This window comes from Bison bison, unplaced genomic scaffold (genome assembly GCF_000754665.1).
Source record: "Bison bison bison isolate TAMUID 2011002044 unplaced genomic scaffold, Bison_UMD1.0 scf7180017864192, whole genome shotgun sequence".
NCBI lineage: Eukaryota > Metazoa > Chordata > Mammalia > Artiodactyla > Bovidae > Bison > Bison bison.
Window position 1 is genome coordinate 4,142,483 of NW_011494764.1, and position 27,882 is coordinate 4,170,364.

The 27,882-nt window shown below is 50.0% G+C and overlaps 1 protein-coding gene across 1 annotated transcript in view; it reads right to left on the bottom strand.

Moving 5' to 3' along the window:
* Nucleotides 1-11,112, bottom strand: part of SPG7 (spastic paraplegia 7 (pure and complicated autosomal recessive)) — a 21,424-nt gene extending 10,312 nt beyond the window's left edge. The window contains exons 1-9 of the mRNA XM_010843946.1: nt 10,913-11,112; nt 8,138-8,240; nt 6,057-6,146; nt 5,434-5,675; nt 4,111-4,250; nt 3,076-3,178; nt 1,564-1,689; nt 1,180-1,342; nt 785-958 (exon numbers count right to left, since the gene is read on the bottom strand). Coding sequence (XP_010842248.1) covers nt 785-958; nt 1,180-1,342; nt 1,564-1,689; nt 3,076-3,178; nt 4,111-4,250; nt 5,434-5,675; nt 6,057-6,146; nt 8,138-8,240; nt 10,913-11,095 — 1,324 coding nt within the window. The 5' untranslated portion in view covers nt 11,096-11,112. The remainder of the gene's footprint in view (nt 1-784; nt 959-1,179; nt 1,343-1,563; nt 1,690-3,075; nt 3,179-4,110; nt 4,251-5,433; nt 5,676-6,056; nt 6,147-8,137; nt 8,241-10,912) is intronic.
* Between the last annotated feature and the right edge of the window lie 16,770 nt (nt 11,113-27,882).

Here is a 27,882-nt window from a genome sequence, read left to right on the forward strand (position 1 = left end):
CACCAGATCCACCATCCCAAACACTAAGAATACTTTAAAGAGGAAAATAAATACACCAATAAATGGTTCTCTTAGGACCAAAACTACTTTGAGAAAAAAGCATCATTCTCATCTACAAGACCTAGAACAGAACTAGAATTCTGATTAAAGAAAACTTACAGATGGGTCCTGCACAGCTGGAGCATGGGGAGGGGAGAATGTGGAGCTGATATTTAATGGGGACAGTTTGTGTTTGGGAAGATAAGAAAGTTCTGGAGACGGACTGTGGTGATGGTTATACAACACTGGGAACGTACTTTCAGCCATTAAACTCTGCACTTAAAAATGGTGAAAATGGCTTAATTTTATGGTTTGTATACTTTACTATAAACAACACAAACACATAATATTTACCCACACACCCCACCAAAGAGGATCTTACAGGAGTAGCTCAAAAAGAAAAACAACTCCATTAAAAAACTGTGTGGCAGCCAGTTCCAGAGGTCATCTCAAGGACAGCTGACACAGAGGCCCTGGCAGTGTACCTGAGGCACCCACTGTACCCACGCTGGGCACAGAGACTCCTGTCAGCATGACCCCTGGCCCCCTCTGAGACTGACGACCACTGTCATGACCTGACCCCACTTGATATTCCCAGCTTTCCTTTCTTGTTTCACTACTGCCCTGACTTTGGGAAATTGAAAGCTATGTTTTTGGTTACCTCCTGCTGGAGAAGAGCTCCTGGTGCTGACACACCCTCACTGTCCACGAACATCCCTGCCGATCCCAGCCCCACGGTACTCACCGTCCATCTCCACCAGCAGCTGGTTGAGCGTCTGTTCCTCCTCTGTGTTGGAGAAGCCGGACACGGCGGTGGAACGCTTCTTGCCCACGGCGTCGATCTCGTCGATATACACGATGCAGGGGGCCCGGGCCCGGGCTTCCTTGAAGAGGCTCCGCACACGGGCCGCACCGAGGCCTGAGGACACAGAGGACGGGGAAGTGGACAGGTCATGGCACGAGCCCTGCTCTCAGGGAAAGCCCAGTAGGTGGCCTCTGGCACACATGGGCTGGCCTGTTCCCTCCTGGACTCCCCAGGATGTCAGCACCTGCTCCTTCCATGCCCGTGACTCCCACACACGGGTCTCATGTTTCCACCTTCACCCTCAAAGCCCCCAATACGCAGCCAGGTGGGCCCACCTCCAATGACCTCCACGAACTCTGGGCCAGCCATTGCCAGGAAGGGCACCTGGGCCTCCGTGGCCACTGCCTTGGCCAGCAGCGTCTTCCCGCAGCCGGGGGGGCCGAGCAGCAGTGCGCCCTTCGGGACCTTGGCGCCAAGCTGAAGGAAGCGCTCCGGGCTCTAGGAGAGCAGCAGAATGCAGGCTGATCTCTGGGCTCCAGAGAATCATCCAGACACGACCCTTGGAAGGCTTGGGTCCTGAACTGGGGGAGAACAGAGTGCTCCGCCGTGACAGCGACAGGCCGCACAGGGCACCATTGGTCTGGGCTGAGCAGGGGACGCACCGGGAGCACAGCATCAGGCCAGGCAATCCCCCTGCCCACCATGCCCTGTGTGCTCACCTTCAGATAATCCACGAACTCCTTGACCTCCAGTTTGGCTTCATGCATTCCTGCCACATCTTTGAAGCTGACTCCTTTCCCCATCTTGCCATCCACAATCGTGAAACGAGCCATTTTCAGCTGATTCTGGGCAGAAAGATAGAGGGCGGAGCCCTATGCAGCCCAGCGGGGCAGGGCGAAGGAGCCGGGGCGCCGGTTCACCTGCATGTCCTCCCACCCCTCCACTCGCTCAGGTGGCAGGGAAGGGCACAGTCCAGACACATGAAGGCAGTGACAGAGGCTGCCTGGCACTGAGCAATCTGCCCTAAAGGAAAAAGCTTCCCACGTTAACCCAGTGATTTAACAGAGTCCGTGTGGGAGTGTTCTTATTTCTCTATGTGACTTTCCCCATTAGTCTCTGACTTCTTTTACTGATTTATATAAAAGTTACCTGCTAATGCTACTGCTAAGTCGCTTCAATTGTGTCTGACTTTGCGTGACCCCATAGACGGCAGCCCACCAGGCTCCCCCGTCCCTGGGATTCTCCAGGCAAGAACACTGGAGTGGGTTGCCATTTCCTTCTCCAATGCATGAAAGTAAAAAGTGAAAGTGAAGTCGCTCAGTCGTGTCTGACTCTTAGCGACCCCATGGACTGCAGCCCACCAGGCTCCTCCGTCCGTGGGGTTTTCCAGGCAAGAGTACTGGAGTGGGGTGCCATTGCCTTCTCCTAAAAGTTACCTAAAGACACTCAATTCTGCAAGTGTTGGTAAAAATGTCACCTCGTCAATTTTTGGCAAGCAATCTGGCTGGACAGATAAGCTCTCAGTGAGCAGCTCACCTCAGCCAGAATCTCCTTCAGCTCTCAAAAGAGGCAGTGTGTAGAATTCGTCACAGCATTATTTAAGTACAACAAAAAAACAGTCCAGAATGTGCAAGAATTATCACATTGGTTGAGCCAGGTATACTGCACCCCAGGAGACACCACGCTGCCCAGTGTGGATGCAAATCCAGAGCTCCCAAGGGCCCATTCAGGGAGAGACAGGGGCACTCTACCCCCACAACCCCGGTTCCCAGGAGGGCCTCCTCTGTGGCCTGTGGCTGACGTGCCTGATGAGCCAGGTATGACTTGACAGGGAGGGCATACTGCGCCGAATGCACTGGAACAGGAGGATACTTGTGGAGTGTATTAAGGTTGTTCTTTTGAAGACAACCTTCAAAGATGTCTCAGCTAGTACATGAACCCCCCAAAAGGCAAGCCCGGCTGAGAGGGAAGTGCAGAGCACACTGTAGTATGGACCCCCTTGGGTTCAGCCCCTCCCACGTCACCAAAGGGGCCTTGGCTAGAGCTGGGGAGCCAAGCCCCCGTGTCAGTCAAACAGAAGGAAAGAGGAGCTGCCAGACGACATCCAGATAGGCCTTTGACAGGCTAGTATCCACCATGCACCCATCCTGCCGTTTACAGGAGAGGGTTCAGCCCAAACACAGACAAAATCCCAATGGCACAAGTTCAGGGGAACAATGTGCACAACTTACAAAAGCACTGAATCCGCCTTCCCGTCCTGTCATCCCAGCCAGACGGAAAACATACCACAGAATGGCCAGGCCCACGGCCGTCATCCCCAGGGCGTAGAGGGCACTGGCGGGAGAGACAGGCGGGCAGAGGCTCAGGTGCGGCTCCGGGCAGCGCCCAGACGCCTCACCCAGGCTGGGCCCAGACCTCCCAGAAGGAAAAGGACTCCTTCGCTCTGAGACCAACCTGTGGAGCCAGCACTGAAAATGCATCTCATCCAGTTCTCACCACCTCCTTTCCTTCATATGTTGCCCAGGTCTGGGTACCGCGGTGCTGAGCAGGCAGCACCAACCAGGCGTGAAGCCAGAACCACCACCCACTGTCCAGAGCCCTGGACAGCTCATGCCCACCAAGAGCAGCTCTTCACCATCCATGCATTTTGCTTTCAAAAGTAGGCCACCGCTTTGGGTCACTAAGCGAAATCAGCCTAACAGTACAAAGAGCAAACCCTGGGGCCTCACCCCCAGATGAAGAGGGGTGTGCCCCCACGCCCTAGAACAAGCAGAGGTGCTGCCTGGGGGCCCTGCCCCCTGAGGAGCTGGAGCTGTGACAGACACATGGCACTTCCCAGATGCCGCCAGTCCCCATGAGGGGACACAGCCCTATGCACACCATGGTCCCAGCACCCAGCTACACGCCCAGGCCTATCGAGTAACTGGCTCCCCCTCAGAAGGGTGCAGATCCCACCACCCGTAGGCCCTGCACGGAACCAATAGGTTCCCAGGAACATCTGCTTCTCCCTTCCCCGCCCCACTTTCCTGTTTGCAGATGGCAGCAAACCCACCCTGCGCTAAACAAGAAGCACCACAGACCACTGGAGCAGTGACCAAGGAACTCCAGGCTTCCCGCCCCACGCCACCCACTCCAGGCCTGCCTCCACCAGGGGCTCAGTTCACTGAGGGCACAGCCAGTGTGAGACTCTGTTTGGACTTTTTGTCTCTCACGTCACAAAGTGAAGCCTGGTTTAATTCAGAGGCCCCCAGAAACGACCAACCTACTTTCCAAAGAATCCCGTCCGCTTGTAGGAAACTGGAATCCTGTCCTTGCCTTCGATATTCAGCTCATCCTCAGCTGCTCGAAGCTTCTCTTCAAATTTGTCGATGTTTGCCACCTGCATTCGGTACATCAGTGCCAGCCGCTGGGGGCAGAGAGCAGAGGCACGTGAGAGTGACAAACAGGCCAGACGGCTGACCCTGAGGACAGAGAACGGTGCCCCCGCCACACTGCGGACAGCTACAGGGCTTCAGAAGCAGACGCCTGCTGCTCAGCAACCTCCTCCACATCTAGAAAGCTATTGTTTCCTCAAACACAATTACAGTGAAATGTTCACTAACAGAAGGTTTTGAGCAAATGCAGGGCAGCACATGCGACTGAAACTCAGCCCCAGGCTGGCACTCTGCTGGAGGGCAAAGCAGACCCTGGCAAGGAGCCTGAAGTGTGGGATCCAGACCCGCAGTCACCCTCCAAAAGTTCACTGTTTGCCTGTTGGCTGGACCTGACAGTCAACCGAGGCAGCTCCTCGGTCCTCAGGGAGACAAGAGGCTAAGGAAGAGGAAGTGGGTGGCACTTCCTGGAGGCTAGAGGGAAGATCTCATCACTGCCACCCTGGCCCACATCAATCATCTTTCCAGCAGCCATGCTTTCCAGAGGAAATTGTCCACTCTTGATTCTAAGCTCTTTAGTGTGAAGGTCTCATCATTGCCACCCTAGCCCACATCAATCATCTTTCCAGAAGCCATGCTTTCCAGAGGAAACTGTCCTCTCTGATTCTAAGACCTCTTGGAACTTAAACAGAGCAACCAGATCTCCCTCTGCTCTGAAGTCTCTTCAAAGTCTAGCAAGATGACCATCATTATAAGTGGTCAGGCTCCACTTCAGAGGTTAAAGGGCCAGGTCCTCACAGCAGGGTCCACCCAGCCAGGTTCCAGCGCTGTCACAGGTTACCTTTCCACTCCCCAATGCCAGATCCGCTACTGGGGTGAAGCCCACAGACCCTTCTGCCTCTCCCCTGCCCGTACAGCAGGGGGCCACCTATGGTGGGGAGGAGCAGGGTCCCTCTCCTCTGCCCCCTTTCTTTCCTGCTCCTTCCAAGGGCCAGTCCTTGCCAACCTGTCTGTCTGCGACCTGTCCCAGCCCGAGGGGTTCCACCTCGACAGCCCCACCACCTCCCTCCTGCTGCTCACATGCCATGTGGACCCTGGACATTCGCTGCCACCCTCCCGGCTCTTCCCGAGGGCCCCCTTCTCAAAGCCTCCAGGCTCCTCCTTAAATCAAGACACTCACGGCTCGCTCTAAGCAACCCCCGCTGGCGCGGCACTCACAGGCCGCCCGAACACCACGGCACCGGGGTGCAGGTACACCTCCACCACGTCGCTCTCGGGCACCACTTGCACCCGCTGCACCTCGCCCTTGGCCAGCATCTCGTGCACGAAGTCATTCCAGGAGATGTGGCCTCCACTGGAGCCCAGCGCATTGAGCAGACTCATGATCACTGCGATGACGAACAGGGTGCGCAGCCGCTCTCGGTACATCTGGTCCTCGCGCTCCCTGCGCCTGCGCTCCTCTGCAGGTGGGGAGCAGGCGTGAGAGGAGGGCGGAGCTCGACGTCCAGGCCCCGCGCCCCGCCTCCGCGGCCCTCCCCACCCCCACCCTACACCCGCACGAGGGCTCTGCACCCTCTGTGCTTAGTTGCTCAGTCTACACTTGGCCAATATTACAACAAAGTGCCTAATTACAAGCTGTTCAAGGTCACGAACATTCCTGTTCACTGAGGTCCCATCTGCTTAGATAACATGAAACCATTTTTAAAGTAAAAAACCTCCCCGGGGTACTTCCCTGGCAGTCCTGTGGCTAAGACTGCCCTTCCAATGCAGGAGGCACGGGTTCCATCCCACAGGTCCCCGGGGGAAGCAGCCCCTCTGCCCAAAAAATTAGACTGATATACCTTCGTCATCCTCAGGGCTCCTCCCCTTGGCTTTATCATTGTCCTTGGTCTTCTGCTTTCTCCTCGAAGTGTTAAAATAGTAAGTGCCTCCTACAAGAAATGGGTAAAGTGCTTAACAGCAACCAGACCTGCAATTACAGGGAGACATTCAGGACAAAGGGCTTCCCTGGTGGCTCAAACGGTAAATAATCTGCTTGCAATGCAGGAGACCTGGGTTCAAACCCTGGGTTGGAAAGATCCTCTGGAGACGGGAATGAGAGCAAAAGTGTTTAGCCACTCAGTCATGTCCAACTCTTTGTGACCCCATGGACTTAACTTTCCCCCTTGGAACCCGTCAGGCTCTTCTGTACATGGGATTTCCAGGCAAGAATACTGGAATGGGTTGTCATTCCTTTCTCCAGGGGATCTTCCCGACCCAGGGATCATACCTGGACTTCCTGCATTGCAGGCAGAATTCTTTACCATGTGAGCCACAGTGGAGACCAGAAAGGAATGGCAACCCACTGCAGTATTCTTGACTGGGCAATTTCATGGACAGAGGAGCCTGGCGAGCTACAGTCCATGGGGTTGCAAAGAGATGGACATGACTGAGCACTAACACATACACTCAGGAGAAGAGGACGCTTCCAGACAACCAACAGAACATAAACTATCGAGAACCTACCTGCACAGGATTTAGAAATTTGGATGATCGTTCTTGGTACAATCTTTACTCACTATAAACGATAAACCACTTCAACTGAAGGTGTTTTTATAACTTAAAATAGCCAACATGATGGAATAAAAGTTATGACCATAAACTTGAGAAAGTGTCATGGGTCTGTGGGAGAACCACCCTTGCCACACACACAGTCGCCTGCAGTGAATTAAACAAACGAGCAGCACAAGCAGCTGTGGCACAGCAGCGCCTGCTCCACGCACTGAGGCTCTCGCTTGTCCCCATCAGCACTTAGAACGGGGGAGAGTGCCTCAGAAAGTCACTGGGCTGCACCTTCCTTCACAGATACTAACAAAATCACAAATAAAACCGCCTCTGTGTCCACCAGACACAGGGCTGTTGGGAGGGTGAGGGCTTGCCGCTGGGGGCACGTGTGGGCTGCTGGGACTGGGTAGGCACAAGGCTGCTTGTCTGCAGCAGTGGAAGATTCTACTGTTTTCCTGTTCCAAATGAATAAAGCGGGGAGTAAAAACATAGGTGTCAACCCTTACAGGCCTTTGACTTAAGATAAGGAGACAGCAGGGGGCTTCTTCTGTGGTCCAGTGGTTAAGATTCCCCCTTTCAGTGCAAGGGCGCAGGTTCCATCCCTGGTCTAGGAACTAAGCTCCTATACGCTACAGGGTGCAGCCAAAAGTTTTTAGAAAGAGAGCGAGAGAGACAGCAGGATATCACAAGATGTCATGAAAACAGTGCAACTCCAGTGTAAAATTAAGTTATGTTTACTTAATTTCTGCACATAAACCAGACACAGTTTGTAGCTTCGTACCACTGCTGGAGCTCACTACAGAACATGAAAATGTTAGTTGCTCAGTCACGTCCGACTCTTTGTGACCCCATGGACTGGAGCCCGCCAGGCTCCTCTGCTGATGGAATCTCCAGGCAAGAATGCTGGAGTGGGTAGCCATTCCCTTCTTCAGGGGATCTTCCCAACCTAGGGATGGAACCCATATTCTCCTGAATTGCAGGCAGATTCTTTACTATCTGAGCCACCAGGGAACATGAAAAACCTTTGTCAAGCAGCTCTTACTAAGCTTGTAGCTCCTTAGTAAGCATTACTGGAGCTGGCTACAGAACATGAAAAACCTTTGTCAAGCAGCCTAATCATGGCCAGAATTTTTAAACAAAGAAGAGACAACTCAAAATAAGCAAAAATGGCCTGTTTTGACCTTAGACAATTTTTGTCTAAGTTTTTCCTTCTCAAAAACTTCACTTCAGAGCCATCTGAGGGCTCACACTGGGTAGCAGCTGAAGGGACTCTTAGTGATTTCATTTTTTCTGACAATGTCAAACAAGCAGTCCTCTGAATTTATTCACAAATGCCACATGTTCTGCCTGTCACTTCTGTCTTTTCAAAGATACAAACCTAGAAGTTTCCAGAGTCCAACTGGATTCTGTACAATGTGCTGTTTCACCAACAATCTGCTGATTCCTTCAAAGGTAGGGGTCAGCAGTCGCAACTGGAAACTCTGAAGAGAAAAGAAGGTCACAGAGCCTCAATCACACGGACGCCACCGCACAGCTGGCAGTGCAAACTCACCCCCGATACAAAATTTTTCCTGAAAGCGCCAAGATTCATTTATGTAATATTTCCACTGCCCTGAAATATGAACCAATAATCTGAGCATTATTTCAAAGTTTTACCATAACATCAAAAGAAAAAAAAGTTCCAAATGTCAACAGCAAGCAAGCAAGTCAAAGAAACGCTGAAATGGAGGTGCGGAACACTGGCTGCTGTTGTGTGCCCCAGGGCTCCTTCAGGACACAAGCAGCAAAGGCTTCACTGGTTGTCCAGACCTTTTGCTCCCAACATCTCCAGACAACCGTGCCTTGTGGAACATTCCCAGGAAGTCCAGTTTCCCACTTGAATATGGTCAATGGTCCAACTTAACTTTTTCTATCTCAGTGGTAGCAATTTCTCCATTGACTTACTTATTTTAAGGGCTTCCGTGGTGGCTCAGATGGCAAAGAGTCTGGCTGCAATTCAGGAGACCAGGGTTCGATTGCTGGGTTGGGAAGATTTCCAGGAAAAGGGAATGGCTATCCATTCCAGTATTCTTGCCTGGAGAATTCCAGGGGCAGAGGAGTCTAGCGGACCATAGTCTAGTTCCCAAAGACTGAGTGACTAACACACTTAACATACATACATTTATTTTAAATTCTTTCCCTTAGTTCATCCCTGGTCAGCTGCTATTATGAAGAAAAGTAACTCCTTACCAAAGGAGTATGCTACATATAATTTCCTGTTAGCAACAGGTTAAAAATTCCTAGTACATACAATTATTATCCAGTTTAATTAATACTACTATACTTGGTTCAGTGATGGCCAGGAGGCATGTAAGGGAGAACCACAGAGAGGTGGACTGGGCACCATAAACGAGGAACAGTGTGTCAGGCACAGCACACACAAAAGTCATTCTTCAAAGTCAACCCTAAACGCTGTTTGTTTAAACCAGATTATGTTATTACTGTTCTAGTTGTTAGTGAGGTAATCTGTTAAGTATCCACAAGTACGTGTGAATTGCCTACTTCAGTCCTTGCTTATTTTCACAGAATAATCAAGTCTGACTAAAATTAATGAATTATGATTTTCCTTCTCAATAGAATCAAAAACAAAAACAAGTGTAATATATCCATTCAGTTCAGTTCAGTTCAGTCACTCAGTCGTGTCCGACTCTTTGCCACACCATGGATTGCAGCACGCCAAGCCTCCCTGTCCATCACCAACTCCCAAAGTTTACTCAAACTCATGTCCACTGAGTCAGTGATGCTATCCAACCATTTCATCCTCTGTCGTCCCCTTCTCCTCCTGTCTTCAGTCTTGTCCAGCATCAGGGTCTTTTCCAATGAGTCAGTTCTTTGTATCAGGTGGCCAGAGTATTGGAGTTTCAGCTTCAGCATCAGTCCTTCCAATGAATATTCAGGACTGATTTATTTTAGGATGGACTGGTTGGATCTTCTTGCAGTCCAAGAGACTCTCAAGAGTTTTCTCCAACACCACAGTTCAAAAGCATCAATTCTTCCACACTCAGCTTTCTTTATAGTCCAACTCTCACACCCAAACATCACTACTGGAAAAACCATAGCCTTGATGAGACAGACCTTTGTTGGCAAAGTAATGTCTCTGCTTTTTAATATGCTGTCTAGGTTGGTCATAACTTTTCTTCCAAGGAGTAAGTGTCTTTTAATTTCATGGCTGCAGTCATCATCTGCAGTGATTTTGAAGCCCCCCAAAAGTGAAGTCTGCCACTGTTTCCCCATCTACTGCCATGAAGTGGTGGGACCGGATGCCATGATCTATAGTTGTTCACAGACTCAGAAAGGGTGTAGAATAGGATTATTGTATAAAATTGGTCCTCAACTTATGGTAAAATACAATAATACATTACAACCTAAAATGTGAGGGTTGGGGTCCTAAGAGAGGGCTAAAAAAATCAGTGAAAAAAGCACTTAGGGTCTGTTTCCAGAGTGAAATGTTAACATTAACAGGGCCTAGAACACAGCCTTGACACAGAGGGTCAATGAATGTGTGTCCATAACATGGCAAGCTACACGATAAGAGTAAAATACACTTACAATGCTCACACGAAAAACAGCTCAGAGCAATTGGAAGGCGCTAGAATTCATCCTGGAGTGATCTGATCTATATGAATGCAAATAATCCTCTGCTAGATATTCGTGAAACTCTTACTCGATTCAATTTCAAAACGCCAGGAAGATGCGCAAAAAATATCAATATACGAAACAAGCCCTGTTGTTTAGTCGCTAAATCCTGTGTGACTCTTTGCGACCCCATGGACTGTAGCCCGTTAGGCTCTTCCGTCCATGGGATTTCCCAGGCAAGAATACTACAGTGCTTTGCCAGTTCCTTCTCCAGAGATTTTACCCACGCAGGGTACCATCCGGCATTGGCAGGCTGGTTCTTTACCACTGAGTCACCAGGGAAGCCCGAACAAGGGCTTTAAAAGTCCAACTGTGCGGCTTCGCCCCTGATTTCTCCCTTGGGCTGCCCGCCGGCCTCGCCGCCCGCCTCTCCTCCAGTTGCAGGCAGGAGATGCCTCTCGGAAGACGAAGCCGAAGCGGCGGAGAGCATATTCCAAATTACCATCTCAAACGTCGCTGCCGGAGGCCCGTACGTTACCTGCAGGGCTCGGCCTCCAGGCCCGATGGGGCCCATCGGAGGCCTGTGGACGTCATTCGGCCACCTCCACTTGGCTCCGGAAGTGCAGCCTGGGCTCCAGCCCGAGTAGAGGCACCGCAGCCTCCCCGGACCCGGTCCCGGACCCGGGCGGAGAGCGCGCAGCAGCAGCCACGCGGCCGCCATGTTGACCCGGAAGCTGCGCCTGCGCTATTGGGGGTGCGGTGGGCGGGGGGTGGGGGGGAGGTGGTGTCTCCGCGGGGCGCCTGCGCGGTCGGGCGTCTTCCCGGCGCCTGCGCGGTCGGGCCTCTTCAAGTCAGGCCTGTTGGTCAATCCTCGGTACCCCGCGATCGGGTTCCGTGACCGAGCGATCCGCTGCAACTCTAATCCAGCTGGGATTCTTTAGCGGGTTTGAACTGCCACTTTGTACTGCGAGTACAAGCGCTGCGCGTAGAACTGCAGCCTGGCGCGCCCCGAGTGAGGGCATCAGACGCCGCTCCAGGTCGCGGCTCCCGGGAGGACTTGGCTCAGCGGGTCCAGGGGCTGCGGAGTGAGCCCGGGAGCCGGAAGGGAGCGGACGTGCGCAGATGGCGGGGCCCGCCTGAGGCCCTGATCCCGACTTCGGGCCCAAACCCTGACCCCCGACTCCCGCCTCGGATCCAGACTCTGAGTCCGACTCCCACCTAGACCCGGGCCCCTGACTCCTACCCCGCCGCAGTCTTGGCGCGAGGAGGATGCTGCGGAGGGGAAGTTTCGCTCTTCCGGGCTCTGGCCGCAGAGCCTGCCCGGCTGGTGCCCCAAGGGCCCTGTGTACGGAGAGGAAAAGGAAAGGGCTTAGGGTAAGAGCAGGGACTTCAGGGTAGCTGAGCCAGCTCCCGGGCGCGAGCAGCCGGCAGTCTTGTCCTACAGATGCTTAATTTTGAAGAGGTAACCGTCTCCTCCACTATTCTTTTCTCCTGAAGACAGGCCGACTCCCTCTAGAAGTCACGCCTAGCTCTGGATCATGGCCTAGGAGACTGTAGTCCACTCCATCTCTGGGAGAAGGGGGGGAGTCTGTGGTTTTATCCCTGGGATTTCGGACCCCAGGCTCCCTGCGGTCTGGTGCTGGAGTGCTTAGCCCTGAGACTGCTGACTGTATGGTGACTTTAAGTTTGTTTCTGTGTTTTTCTGTATTCCCCAAATTCCTAAGGTCATTAGGCAATAACCATTCTTACTGAGTGCTAGCTAGGGCTTGGCTCTGTAGCAGGCATACTTTGAATCCTCACAAATGTGAGACGTAGATACTTTTACATCTGTTTTACAGATAAGGAAACAGACTCAGGACACTTTAAAGTAATTTCTCCGAGGTCACAGCTAAGAACTGATGCACAGAGTTTCAGAGCTGGTCTGACTCGTTTCAGGGCCTGTGCTCTCCGCCCTATGGCTTTGTATGTTACAGCAGTAACATGTATAATGTAAAAGTCCTGAAGCTCAGAAGATTTAGGAACATTGTTTTAAATGCAGAGTCTTGATTATTGGTCCTCGGCTCCAGCAGCCAGGTTCTTGTGTGTGGAGAGGGACTGCCCCTGACCCGCACATCTGGACTGCTTGCCTTTCTCACTTTCTCTTTTCACAGTCCATCCATCCTCCCTGGTTTTCTCCTTCACTGTTTTTCTTTCTCTGGTTAAATTGTCCCGCCCACATTCTGCCGTCCACTCCCCCTAGATCAGTCGCGTGACCATGATCATGACCAGGCTTCCGAGAGTGGTTTCTTGCACCCTTGCACCCTATTGAAGCTTATGCAATGCCGCCCTGACAGGAAGTGACCCAGCCCCACCCTCCCCCGGTTCCCTCCTCGCCCCGACCAGAGAATGTGTGACTCAGAGCCTCTAACAAATTTGAACGTGTTTGGGGATAGTGTAAGATGCAGTCTCATTAACATTGCTTGAAATAAAAAGCGTTATTGGAATCTAAGCTCTTTTCAGGAGATTCATCTGAAAGCAGTGCAGGGTGACTGCAGGAGTTGAGCTCTGGAGAAAGCGTGCTGGCTTTTGCCCTTCTGCGCCTCAATTTTCTCATTAGTAAAATGGAGGTAAAATTATCTGCAGAGCCAGGCTGATATTGGGTGTCCCTCAAGTTTGTTGTAAAGATAAAATGCAACAGAAGTGAAAGCATCCAGGTTGTCATGGGAAATGAATTGCTGGGAAATATTAATTCACTCGTCTAAACACATTTACTGAACAACTGTGCTTTGAGAGCTGGCTGTGACCCACCCTCAGGTAGGAGGTGGACCTTGACTCTGAACCCTGTCCTGCTCAGTCCCACCTCTGCAGTGGCCTTGGGGACGGGTGTTTAGTTAGAGGACTCAGATGCCCTGTGGCCTGGACTCCGGAAGAGGTGGGGGTGGGGGTGGCCTCAGCTGATCTGGCTCCTCACAGGCCCAACTCCTGATCATTTTCCTGAGCCCTTCCTGTTCTTCACCTGCTCTCTGTTCTTTCTGTACCTTGTGACTTCTGTTTACTCATTTCGACTTCCTCAGCCCTCTGAACCCTGTACACATCAGGACCTTTGGGCTCTGCTCCCCTTAATTGTGTGAGAGGTGATCTCATGGTGAGCTGGTTCTGACCAGGGCATGTTGAAGTTGCTGTATCACCTCCCAGACACCTCACACAAAGCAGGGCCTGGCTGGGGGTGGGAGGTGGGGGGTTGGGGAGTGGTGGTGGCAGGAAGGGCAAGGGAGCAGGCAGGGCACTCCACCTCTCCGTGCTTGCTGGATTCCTGGGGGCTTCAGGCAGGCTCTCAGGGTGTCACTCTGTTGCCTTGTCTGTAAAATAGAGATAATAGTTTTGCAGTCTGGGGACAGAAGTTGATCTTTGGGGCCATTTTTTGGCATTAATATCTAACTTCGTTATTAATATCAGAGCAAATAATTATTTGCTTCTTCCCAATTTAGGCAGCTTGGCAGCAACTGAAGCAAAGTGCTAAACTTTTTTTAAAAAAATCACAGGTCTGACAGGGATCTACTGTATAGCACAGGGATCTCTGCTCAGTATCTTATAATAACTTATAATGGAAAAGAATCTGAAAAAGAATGCATATATCTATGTATGTATAGCTGAATCAGTTTGCTCTACACTTGCAACTAATACATTATAAATCAATTACATTTCAATCAAAATGTTTAGAAAAAGGCCTAGTGACTCCACACTTGGCCTGACCTTGGAGCCCGTAGGTTGTCACACAAGCTCATGGCTGTACCTGTGCCCACAGTGGCAAGCTTCTGGCTGAGGCTGTCTTGCTGCTTTGAATGACCTGGCCTGCACCTGAGTTTTTGGCCAATGTTAGGGTGTCATTTACAAAATAGACTTCCCTGTGGAATGTTTGAATAAAATTGTCATCTCTCTGAATTTTGGTAAATTTTGGTTCTGAACATCTTTCTTAGGAAACAATTCTTTTTCGTAAGGCTCATTATTGGGTTTTATATATCACATGTACAACAAGATTTTGTAATGTTCGATTTGTTCTTGAAAGGGGAAAAGTCCTTGGGACTTCCCTGGTGGTCCAGTGGCTAAGACTCCATTCTTCCCATGCAGAGGGCCTGGGTTCGATCCAAGATCCTAGATCCTGATGAAACTAGAAGTTGGCATCTGCAACTAAAGATTCTGCATGATGCAACTACAAAAAAAAAAAAGGATTCCACATGTCACAACAAAGATCAAACAATCTGCGTGCCACAGCAAGTAAGACCTGGAGCAGCCAAATAAATATTTATTGCAAGAAAGGGGAAGACTCCATTATTACCAGCAGAAAACCTGTCCAGGAGTTTGCACATGACTAGGTAGCTATGTGTCCCTCAGTGGTTCTCAGTATGTGTATGTAGGAGGGCCTGGAAAGGGCAGGTCTGCGTTACCTCTCAGAGGTCAACAGCACATGCCAAATTCATTAAAGTAACCACTTGCTCTGTTGATTGTATTAGCTACCTATTGCTATGTAACAGGTTACTCTAAACTCAGCAAGTTAGAGCAACCAGTATTCAAGGCCTCACCACTCCTGAGTGTTTGGCTGGCTCTGGCTCAGGCGTCTCACCAAGACGCAGTGCACATCACACCCAGAGAAGCAGTCATTTGAAACTTGCCAAGCTGCCAAGGGGATGCCCTTGCCTGGCTCCTGGCCGGCCGGTGGAAGCTGCTCACCATGTGACTCTCCACGGGCTTCTCAGGTGACATGGTGCCATGTGGCCTGGTCAACCCAAGGGTGTGAAGTCCAGGGAGCAACGGTCACTGAGGGCCAGCTTGGAGGCTGCTGCCCGCAGTAATGACTGGAGATGCCTGCTGTTCATACCTGCTTGCAAAGCCTGACCGCTGGGTTCCTCACTGCCCCCATTGGTGGCCCTAGCCCCTTGTCACACTAGTCACCACACTGGTTAGTTCATGGACATTCCCCACGTCCTTCCTTAGGACTTGTAACCTTTTTTTTGGCTGAGACACATGGCTTGTGGGATCTTAGTTCCCTGATCAGGGACTGAACCGGTGTCCTAGCAGTGAAAGTGCTGAGTTCTAACCACGGGCAAGTCCCAGGACTTGTATGTGAAGATGAGGCGCAGCCCTTGCCTTTGGGTCATGGAGGAGACGTGTATGTTGACAGGGCTGCCAGCACTCTCCCGGCTGTGGTTGGAGTGGGCATTCCCTTGTTACAAGCCAACCCTTTTTCTACAGTGTGAGTTTGCAGTGGATTTTCCATCTGTCCAAGTTGGAGTTTGTCTGTCCAGTCCTTTAGCCACTGGGGAGACACAGCCAGACAAGTGAGGTTCACCTCTGTGCCCCGGCGCCATTGCAAAGCACTGTCTGTGTCCAGTTACCAGGAGAGAGGGACCTTGTTTAGAAGTGCAGTTTATAGCCTGTATCTTAAAAGTCACTGGCTTGATATCCCTCTGGTCCCATGGGTTACTTGTTAAGGAGATGATAAGACAAGGGAAGACAGAAGGCTTTGCTGCTCTGGGTTTGGTCTCCCAGGAGCTCCTGTTGGACATGCCCTGTAGCCAACAGATTGCTCTAGGATCCTATAGCCACTGATCAGATTGTGTGCTCATAACACCCAGCTAAGAGAAGGCAGTGGCACCCCACTCCAGTACTCTTGCCTGGAAAATCCCATGGATGGAGGAGCCTGGTAGGCTGCAGTCCATGGGGTCGCTAAGAGTCAGACATGACTGAGCAACTTCACTTTCACTTTTCACTTCCATGCATTGGAGAAGGAAATGGCAACTCACTCCAGTGTTCTTGCCTGGAGAATCCCAGGGACGGGGGAGCCTGGTGGGCTGCCGTCTATGGGGTCACACAGAGTTGGACACGACTGAAGTGACTTAGCAGCAGCAGCAGCAGTTCCATTTCACCCCTCTGATTCATCCCCTGCACAGAGCACACTATCACCCTGAAGGAGGATGGTCCTAGGCCTCTAGCCCTTCTGTACTAAGACAGAGTGTTCCTTGCCTGGTTCTGGATCCCAGAGGTCTATGGCCATTATGACTTTTCAACACATCAGTAGTGGGCTTGCCTCTGTAGGTGTTCCACAAACCATGCTGAAGGTGGACAGTTCAGTTCAGTCACTCAGCTGCGTCCAACTCTTTGCCACACCATCAGAACTTGCTCCAACTCATGTCCATCGAGTCAGTGGTACCATCTAACCATCTCATCCTCTGTCATTCCCTTCTTCTCCTGCCTTCAGTCTTGCCCAGCATCAGGGTCTTTTCCAATGAGTCAGTTCTTTGCATTAGGTGGCCCAAGTATTGGAGCTTCAGCTTCAGTCCTTCCAGTGAATATTCAGGACTGATTTCCTTTAGGAATGACTGGCTGGATCTCCTTGCAGTCCAAGGGACTCTCAAGAGTCTTCTCCAACACCACAGTTCAAAAGTATCAATTCTTCAGCACTTAACTTTCTTTATAGTCTAACTCTCACATCCATTCATGACTACTGGAAAAACCATAGCTTTGACTCAATGGACCTTTGTTGGCAAAGTAATCTCTTTGCTTTTTAAAATGCTGTCTAGGTTGATCATAGTTTTTCTTCCAAGGAGCAAGTGTCTTTTAATTTCATAGCTGCAGTCACCATCTGCTGTGATTTTGGAGCCCAAGAAAATAAAGTCTGTCACCGTTTCCATTGTTTCCCCATCTCTTTGCCATGAAGTGATGGGACTGGATTCCATGATCTTGGTTTTTTGAATGTTGAGTTTTAAACCAACTTTTTCACCCTCCTCTTTCACTTTCATAAGAGGCTCTTCAGTTCTTCTTCACTTTCTGCTATAAGGGTGGTGTCATCTGCATATCTGAGGTTATTGATATTTCTCCCGGCAATCTTAATTCCAACTTGTGCTTCATCCCCGCCCAGCATTTCACACGATGTACTCTGAACATAAGTTAAATAAGCGGGGTGACAATATACAGCCTTGACATACTTCTTTCCCAATTTGGAACTAGTCCATTGTTCCATGTCCAGCTCTAATTGTTGCTTCTTGACTTGCATACAGATTTCTTAGGAGACAGGTAAGGAGGTCTGGTGTTCCCGTCTCTTGAAGAATTTTCCAGTTTGTTGTGATCCACACAGTCAAAGGCTTTAGTGTAATCAATGAAGCAGACGTTTTTCTGAAATTCTCTTGCTTTTTCTATGATCCAACGGATGTTGGCAATTTAATCTCTGGTTCCTCTGCCTTTTCTAAATCCAGCTTGAACGTGGGAGTTCTCGGTTCACGAACTGTTGAAGCCTAGCTTGGAGAATTTTGAGCATTACTTTGCTAGCGTGTGAGATGAGTGCAATTATGTGGTAGTTTGAACATTATTTGGCATTGCCTTTCTTTGCGATTGCAATGAAAACTGACCTTTTCCAGTCCTGTGGCCATTGCTGAGTTTTCCAAATATGCTGGTATATTGAGTGCAGCACTTTCACAGCATCATCTTTTAGGATTTAAAATAGCTCAACTGGAATTCCATCACCTCCATTAGCTTTGTTTGCAGTGATGCCTCCTAAAGTCCACTTGACTTTGCACTCCAGGATATCTGGATCTATATAAGTAATCACAGCATCATGGTTATCTGGGTCATTGAGGTCTTTTTTATATAGTTCTGCAGTGTAGTCTTGCCACCTCTTCTTGATATTTTATACTTCTGTTAGGTCCATACTGTTTCTGTCCTTTATTGAGCCCATCTTTGCATGAAATGTTCCCTTGGTATCTCTAATTTTCTTGAAGGGATCTCTAGTCTTTCCCATTCTATTGTTTTTCTCTATTTCTTTGCATTGATCACTGAGGAAGGCTTTCTTATCTCTCCTTGCTATTCTTTGGAACTCTGCATTCACATGGATATATCTTTCCTTTTCTCCTTTGCCTTTCGCTTCTCTTCTTTTTTCAGCTATTTGTAAGGCCTCCTCAGACAACCATTTTGCCTTTTTACATTTCTTCTTCTTGAGAATGGTTTTAATTATCGCCTCCTGTACAATGTTACAAACCTCTGTCCACGGTTCTTCCAGCACTCTATCAGATCCAATCCCTTAAATCTATCCGTCACTTCCACTGTATAATCATAAGGGATTTGATTTAGGTCATATCTGAATGGTCCAGTGGTTTTCCCTATGTACTTCAAGTTAAGTCTGAATAATAATGATGAGTTCATGATCTGAGCCACAGTCAGCTCCCAGTCTTTTTTTTTGCTGACTGTATAGAACTTCTCCATCTTTGGCTGCAAAGAATATGATAAATCTGATTTCAGTGTTGACAATCTGGTGATGTCCATGTGTAGAGTCTTCTCTTGTGTTGTTGGAAGAGGGTGTTTGCTATGACCAGTGCGTTCTCTTGGCAAAACTCTGTTAGCCTTTGCCCTACTTGATTTTGTACTCCAAGGCCAAATTTTCCTGCTACTCCAGGTATCTCTTGACTTCCTACTTTTGCATTCCAGCCCCCTGTGATGAAAAGGACATCTTTTCTGGGTGTTAGTTCTAGAAGGTCTTTTAGGTCTTTATAGAACCGTTCAACTTCAGCTTCTTTGGCATTAGTGGTTGGGGCATAGACTTGGATTACTGTGATATAGAATGGTTTGCCATGTAAATGAACAGAGATCATCCTGTCATTTTTGAGATTGTACCCAAGGCAGACAGCCCCAGGCATAATGGGGAAAGACAGTGACAGGCAAGTGCTCTCCTCCAGTCCACTAAGGACAGCCTGCCTTCCTCCAGCCTCCTGCCCTATTCCCTCAAACTCAGAGATGGCTGGCCCATTCTCGATGTGCTGTAATGCAGAATAGAAGGAGAAAGGACAAACAAGGCAGGGCATGGAGAAGGCACCCAGAGCATAGCTGATGGGGAGATGGGGAAGGAGGCTGGCGCTTCTGTGACGAGTTTTGGAGGGATTGGTGAGAGGCCCTTGAAACAGGGAAGGAAGGAACTGGGGGGCAAAGGAGATTTTTGTGGGACAAACTGGAATTGCCTTTGACAGATGTCCACTGCATGGCTGTGTTCTGGGTGTGGAGGACACAGCCACGAACAAAGTGATGCCTGGCCTCTGTGGCTCCCCCTCTTCTGACCAGGGAGAAACAACAGTAAACTGAGCCCACAAAGCACATGGAAAGTGCTTTCCCTGGAGACAGACAAAACACAGAGAAGGGCACACAGAAGGGAACATTTTAAAAATTGTGGTAGAATGTGCCTTACTCAGGATCCTGCCTCTATGTTGGAGGGACTGAAGGATTCTGAGCCTAGGACCAGTTGGTGTGTTTTAGAAGCATGACTTGGACTGTTTCCTGGAGAACAGACTCTAGACAGAATGCCGTGGGGAACGGGAGGACAGGAAGACCCTGTATGGGGGAAGGGGAGGTGGGGTGAGAGGGGCTGGTCTCCTGGGGGCAGTGGAAACCTGGGGAGCTTCCACTTTACCCCAGTGGCGGGCCACTGGGCTTGCCCCGCAGCCCCAGGGAAGTCTCAGTAAGTCCCAGGCAGGCCTCCCTCCAGAACAGGCTGCGGGGGCAGAGGCCCAGGTCTAAGGGGAATGGGACACTGTCTCCTTTTCTCTGTCATTGGTTTGACAGAGGAAGAGGTGGCTGCTTCCACAGAGAATTTGAACCATGCTCACTTAAGTCCCCCTCCCCCTGGATTGTTGGGGAAAAAACACAGGGCACAGGCGGTGGGCGCCAGCATCTCCCAGCAGCTTCTGCCACGGGGTCCTGTGTCTTTGGAATTCACAGCCAGCCCTGGTTGGGGGTAGTGGAAAGTTGATCAGGTTAATTTGGAGATTACTTGGAGACCAGAGGGTGCTTGGGTTTCATAGACTCTCCGATCGCAGTATGCAGTTTAGGCTTTGCCATCGCCACCCTGCTGCTTTATGTTTTATTTCCTTTGACAGTTTATTTGGAACTTGGGTCTTAAGGTGATCCTATACGAGATTACAGCTTTGTAAACATAATAAACAAAATAAAGCAAATCCCATAGACTGTGTTTATAATCTGTCTATGGCAGAGGGAAAAACTGAAGCGCTTGTGAGGGTGGATGGGGAGCACCTGGCCTGGCTGGACCCTGAGGGCACAAAACGGATCACAGCCCTGGACACTGAAGTGCTGGCCAGCCAGAGTGTTTCTACATTAACTCCCGTGACACCTGTCCTTTTAGTTTCTGGATACGTTTGAAAGTTGTACAGTAAAGCTGGGTTGCAATGACAAACTACTAAGTCCTACAACACTGAGCGCCTACTCTGTTGCTGGCATCAGATGACTGTGGCATGGGAGTAGGTGCAGGCTTGGAACCCCACCCAGGACTTCGTGGAAGCAGGTGCAGGGCCAGTTCTCCGGGCAAGAGCTGGCCTGGTCAGGGCACGTCCCCTACAGCAAATCTGTCAGCAGGTGTGTGAGTGAGAAGGGGCAGCCCCGGAGCCATGTGCAAGCTCAGGAGATGCTGAGGACCAGCCCAGCCCCACCTTTACACACTGCCCCCAGCATCTTCCGCAACCCCCAGGGCTGGCTCTCTCTCCTTCCTCGCTGTGCACCCACCCTGTCCGGTGACCCCTCAGCTCCTTCTTCCAGAACACCCACCCTTGCAGCCCAGCCTCAGTCCCCAGGCTACGGAACATCTGTTGTCACAGAGGCCTGTGCATGCCCCGGGCTTGCCCCCACGGGCATTCAGAACTGCAGCAAGATGGCAGGGGACCTCCGGAAATCAGATACAGAAGGACACCCACAGGTCTAATGTGGGCATTCCCTTAGGTTTGCAGTCACAGTCAACAGGTTTCTGCTGTGTTGGGCACACTGGGTAGGTGCTCACATCCCCCACTGTAGGTGGAGAACCAAGACCCTGAGTGAATCCGCTGCTCTGGATCACAGTTAGTAGGGGCGGTTTTGGGGTCTGAACCCACGCAGACTGGTCCCAGAACCCGTGCCCTTCCTGATGACTGCTGCGGGAGAGGATGTGTGGAGACTGGTCTGCAAAACACTGAGCACAAGCCCACTCTAGGGTCCGCAGTCACAATCTTACTGTTTACGTATTGTATGCACATCATGCACTACTTTGGGGCTTTCCTGATGGCTCAGCTGGTAAGGAATCCGCCTGCAATGCAGGAAACACCCGGTTTAATCCCTGGGTTGACAAGATCCCCTAGAGAAGGGAAAGGCCTCCCACTCCAGTATTCTGGCCTAGAGAAGTCCATGGACTGTCACAGAGTTGGACACGACCGAGCAACTTTCACAGGCACTATTTTAAAATGTCTCTGTGTCCTTTGGGACTTGACCTTGGCATGATTAGTGCTTGGTCGGTGAAGGTCTGGTATGCTCACAGCTGCATCACCTTTGGCTCCAGCTAAGCCCTTAAATGGAGAAGGCAATGGCACCCCACTCCAGTACTCTTGCCTGGAAAATCCCATGGATGGAGGAGCCTGGTAGGCTGCAGTCCATGGGGTCGCTAAGAGTCGGACACGACTAAGCGACTTCACTTTCACCTTTCACTTTCATGCATTGGAGAAGGAAATGGCAACCCACTCCAGTGTTCTTGCCTGGAGAATCCCAGGGACGGGGGAGCCTGGTGGGCTGCCGTCTATGGGGTCACGCAAAGTCAGACACAATTGAAGCGACTTAGCAGCAGCAGCAGCAAGCCCTTAAATATGTAGATTCTATGTTGCTGTTTATCACTTAGTCATGTCCAACTCTTGCAACCCCCTGAACTGCAGCCCGTCAGGTTCCTCTGCCCGTAGGATTTCCCAGGCAAGAATACTGGAGTGGGTTGCCATTTCCTTCTCCAGGGATCTTCCCAACCCAGGGATCAAACCCAAGTCTCCTGCATTGGCAGGAGGATTCTTTACCCACTGAGCCACCTAGGAAGCCCTTGTAGATTCTATGGAATAGCTCAATACTTTATTTTTATTTTTCACCATGCTGGGTCTTTGTGGCTGCGCAAGGGCTTTCTCTAGTTGTGTTGAGTAGAGTCTAATCTCTAGTTGCGTTGCATGGGCTTCTCATTGCAGTGGCTCCTCTTGTTGCAGAGCACACACTCTAGGCAAGAGGGCTTCAGTAGTTGTGGCACACAGGCTTAGTTGCCGTGAGGCATGTGGCGTCTCCCCAGACCAGGGATCGAACCTGCGTCCCCGGCATTGGCAGGTGGATTCTTAACCACTGGACCACTGGGGAAGCACATCCTAAGAGTTTTTGTTTACATGGGTTGTGTCTACAGATATTTACCATATTCTTATCAGAACTGAGAAATCCAAGAAAGTACACTAGTCAGTGTCAGAGGAACATGGTTGTCCTGCGTCATGGACGTGCGCTCAGGAGGAGAGTGAAACAGAGACACAACCTATGGTACCATCAGGAAGAGAGCTGAACTTTGCCAACACCCACAGAGGGTCTTGTGCACCTCCCCCAGGACTCTCTGGAACCTCACTTGCAAGCTAGTGGTCTAAGTCAAACATGGCAATTGTGATGTAACTAGAATTATTTTCCACCAAACACATCTATGAGCATCATACATTTAAGAAGGGAACTTGGATTCGAGATTATTCTTTGGATGGACCTAGAGACTATCTCATGAAGTGAAGTCAGAGACATAAAAATATATGATACCACTTACATGTGGAATGTAAAATATGACAGAAATGAACTTATTTATAAAACAGAAATAGACTCACAGACATAGAGAAACAGACTTATGGTTACCAAAGGGTTTGGGGGGAGGGTGAGACAAATTAGGAGTTTGGGATTAACATATACACACTACTGTATAAAATACCTTGTAATAACTTATAATGGAAAAGAATCTGAAAAAGAACATGCATATATATGTATATTTGAATAACTTTGCTGTACATTTGAAACCAACAAAACATTATAAATTATACTTCAATTGAAAAAAAAAAAAAAAAGACCATTAAAAAACATTGCTCCTTTGGACCCCTCTCCAGCTAAGTACCAAGGGACAATTTGGGGAATTTGTTTTTCGTATAAAGTCTTTACTGAATTCAGCATTAGTAAAACGGTCTGAATTTACCACCCTGGAAAAAAAGCATCGTAGTTAGTTGAATAACTGGCACCAGCCAGAGGACTGCTGTCCCAACCACTGTCAGCAGCAGAGCTCAGTTGTGTCCCCAGGGGCAGCTTTCTATGGATGGCGAGGAGCACAGAGATGTCTGTGGCTTTCTCAGAAGTCCAAGGAGGGGGCTGCAGGTGGGTATCATGCCACTGACTGAATGTGGCTGCCTGAGAAAGCTTCTGGCACACCCTTCTCCAGTTACATTATCACAAGATGGTGTGTCAAGTCCTGACTATCTGACTGTGAAAGTGTCAACACATTTTTGTGTGTGTGTGTGTGTTTTTGAGGCTGTAATGTTGTCCAGCACACATATCCGGCATCCAATCATTTGCTGAATGAGCATGTGTCCGTCTCCCAACTGAACAAGGCCCTCGCCTTCTGCAGGCGGAAATTCATTGTGCAAGTGTAGGACAGTGTGATTAGGGAATGTCTTAGGAAGACTTATTTTTACTCTCAGGCTTCTAGTTGCATTTGTGATGAATTGATTAAAGAAAAAATTACATCATCATATTTTGACTCTTGACATCAAAACTTGTAGGACTACAGGAAAAGTATTGGGTGGAGAGTTTTAAAAATTGGGGGGTGTTCTGATGGCCCCAAGTTCAGGGGCCACAGGAATATCTGAATCCTGCTTTCTGCCACAGTTCCTCCTCCTCTTGAGGTCTGGGGGACAATACAACACAAGGCTCGGAGAACGAAATGGCAACCCACTCCAGTACACTTGCCTGGAAAATCCCATGGTTGGACACAACTGAGCAACACAGAGCTATGGTAACTGGAAAGTGAAACGTGTAATAATTTACTGTGAAATGAATCTGGGTTCCAGATTCTAATGCTGAGAATGCTAGCAAGCTGGGGTCGAGCACAGGGCTGAGGCTGGGCCAGTTGGGCCCAAACCCAGATGCCAGTTCTTAACACAGGGCCCCAGGGAAAAAGAAGAAGGGACGGGCCAGGCTGTGGGCCTGCTCTGACCACTCTGCAATGGAGGGAGGAGTTCCACTGGGCACAGCAGCCCGCCAGTCTCCCAGGCCACACATGGCACGGGGTGTGGGTGGCTGGTGAGTGTGGAAAGGTGATTGGTGCCTTCACTCAGGGAAGAGCCAGGTAGGACGCATCATTTCTTCTCTGGGAGGGCACCCGGCATCACTGGGGGAGCCATGGATTGGCTTGTGTCTGGTCAACTATGAGCTCCACTGGGTTCCAGAGACACAGACACACTGGAACATGAGTGCCTTTGGCAGGAACCTGGTTTTGTTCGTGGCTCAGTACACAGTTCCCAGGTCAGTTCCTGGCAAACAAAGGCCTGAATAAGTGTTTGCAAGGTGAACCTAGAAGCTTTGGGTTGGGGGGTGGACAGGGAGGTATGGGCTCTGGTGCATATACTCAGACAGCAGTATGCCAGATGGCCACCCACAGATGCTGCTGGGGCCAGGCCTTCCTGACTGGGCTTGGGGATGCTCTGGGCTTCTCCCAGAGCTTCTGGGCCAGAACCTTGAGGTGAGCCCAGGCAACTGCTGAAGGAAAGCAGACTTCACAGGCAAGGGCTGGAGAACTGCCCTTTAGGGATCAAGGTCAGGAATTTGTAGATCTGTTTGCTTGGCTGCACAATGTTTGACAAATTGTTGAACTCTTATTGAAATGCCCTCTTCTTGAAACGTCCAATCAAAATTTATTTCCCAATAAAAAACTAGAAGATGTGGCAATGCTGGCTCTGACAGGCCCCTTCCAACCCCCTAGCCCAGCAGGCGGTTGGCTCCTGACCCCTGTCCCACCACCCTGCCACTGTCCACCTTCTCTAGGTCCCCATCACTCCTCCCATGTCTTTTCTCTGGAACTATTGCGACAGCTTTCCTGCTAGCCCTCTGTCAAGTTCGCACTGTTTTGGCAGTTGCTGCCTCTGACCCTTCACTGCAGGTGCTACTTGCAGGCTGAGATCCAGCCCTGTGCCTGGAGGCCTCCAGGGGTCTGCTGCTGTCCCCCTAGTATTCCATGAGGAGGCCCAAGCATCCCAGACTTAACTGTATAAAATTAAATTCCCAGTTTTGTGACCCAGACCTATTCCTCCCCTTCTTTCCAGCCAATGTTGACTGCATCCCAGACCTGCCTCTTTCTCTCACAGCTCACAAAATCATGCCTACTCTATCTTCAAAACACACCCCAGATGCCACTGTCTCACCAGTCTGGACATCACTGCCACCTCCTCCATGCTTCCATCATCTCCAGAGTGACCCTTTCAACAGTGGGGCCTCTCACCTTCCTGAGACCCTCTGTGGTTTAGTGTTCATTCAGAGTGAAATTTCAACTCTGAATTGAGACTCTTACCAGCCACTTGCCTCATCTCATTTGCTCCATCTTTGCTCTGTGGTTGCTGAGGCTCCTTCCTGTGAGTCCTGGGGTGCTCTTCCCCAATCCACATGCCTTGCTTCCTTTGTGATTCAGCTCAAAGGTGATCTAATCTGAGCCCCTCACTACCCCATATTTAATACAGGCCTTAGAATTGTGCTGGTCTTCCCTCGTGGCTCATAAGGTAAAGAACCTATCTGCAATGAAGGCAAACACAGGTTTAATCCCTGTGTTGGGAAGATCTCTTGGAGAAGGGCAAGGCAATCCACTCCATTATTCTTGCCTGGAGAATCCCATGGACAGAGGACCCTGGTGGGCTATATAGTCCATGGGGTCACAAAGAGTTGGACACAACTGAGGGACTAACATTCATTTTTTCACTTTTAGAATTGTTCCAGGCACATAGTAGGCACTCAAAAGCCCTCAGTGTGCTTTGAATAAATGAGCGCTGTCCCTTGAGCCACCAGGCCTCTCTCTATCTAAAGGAGATGGGTTAGGCTGCCCCTTTGCCCAGGGCGGCCCAACAGAAGCGGAATGCAGCCAGGAGATGTCATTTAAAATTCCTAAGTGGCTACAATTAAAAAGAAAAAAGAAGATTTCATTAATTTTAACACTATATTTTAATGCAATTGTCCCAAACACTATCATTTTCACATGTAGTAGGACTTCCCTGGTTGTTCAAAGAATCTGCCTGTAATGCAGGAGATGTGGGTTCTATCCCTAGGTTGGGAAGATCCTTTGGAGCAGCGCATGGCATGGCAACTCATCGCAGTATTCTTGCCTGCAGAATCCCATGGATTGAGGAGCCTGGTGGGCTACAGTCCATAGGGTTGCAAAGGGGGAGTGACTAAGCACACACACGTAAAAAATACAAAGATTTACTTTTTTACATTTTACAGTCTTTTCTTCACACCATACCTTCGAAACCCGATATTTTATATTCACAGCACATGTCAACCTGGACTTGCCACATTTCTAGTGCTTGTCACATGTGGCTAGAAGCCACCTTACTGGATATTCTCCACCACGTCTTACTCCTACTTCCTCTTCAGCCTTCTGGCAGCACCTTAAGTGTCAAGCCACTGCTCAGACTAGACCTGATTTTCACTCAGTATTCCTTCATAACTCCCTATACTTTTCTTTCAAAGCACTTATCACAGCCTGTAATTAGGTACTTGTATTCAACGAAGGTGTGTCTTCCCTCCATGGTGAGAAACCACATGCTGGTAGATAGAGTTGCTGTTCCAGTTCGTTTCCAGTGCCTGATTTAGTGCCTGGCTGGTAAAAGACACTCAGTAAACATTTGTGAATTAATATGTTCAAAGGTTTCATTCTTTCCTTTTCTCTGCACTTCTTTTCGCTACTGTATATTTTTATCCATAGCTTCTGCTTCTGTGGAACTTCACTTTGTTTTTGCTTTAGTATGTTCTCAGATTACTTCTAGGCAAACTGCCTCCTTATTCATATTTCCTAATTTTAATTCCGTATTTGGTTGAAGTCAGTGTTTTTCTCTTCGGCCCCGCCGCGCGGCTGGAAGGATCTCCGTTCCCTTTAAAAAAGCAGATGTGAGAGGCGACTCGGTCGGTGGACGGTGGTCAAGCGTCCCTGTGCGAGCGGCAGGTACAACCAGAGCAGAATGGTCTGGATGTGAGCTGACAGAGCACCAACTGCCCCTACCCGGCCCTGAACTCGCGGGCGCGCCTCCCTACCAGTGTGCTTTCCGCGACACCGCGCCTTCTACCGCCTTCCGCCCAGATCCGCTCCCGACCGTTCCCTTCGCCGCTTCCGGCACTTGGAAAGGCCAATCGTCATGTTCGAGGCCAAAAGACCCGCCCCTTGTGCGAAACACGTAGCCAATCCAGCTTCTCGCTACCTCGGAGACTCTTGCGCCTGGACGCACGACCTTGTCCAATCCAACCCCGGACGTCCTTCTGGTCCCGCCCCAGCCCGTCCTACAAACTGTCAATCTCGCCGTCTCCCTTGGTCCCATGCGCACTTCCTCTCCGACGCCGTGACGTAAGCAGCCCTGTGCCCGAACTCGGCGGACCAATGGTGGTGGCGGATACGGCGGGCCAATGGGAGGTAACGTCTCATGCTGCCGGCGCCGC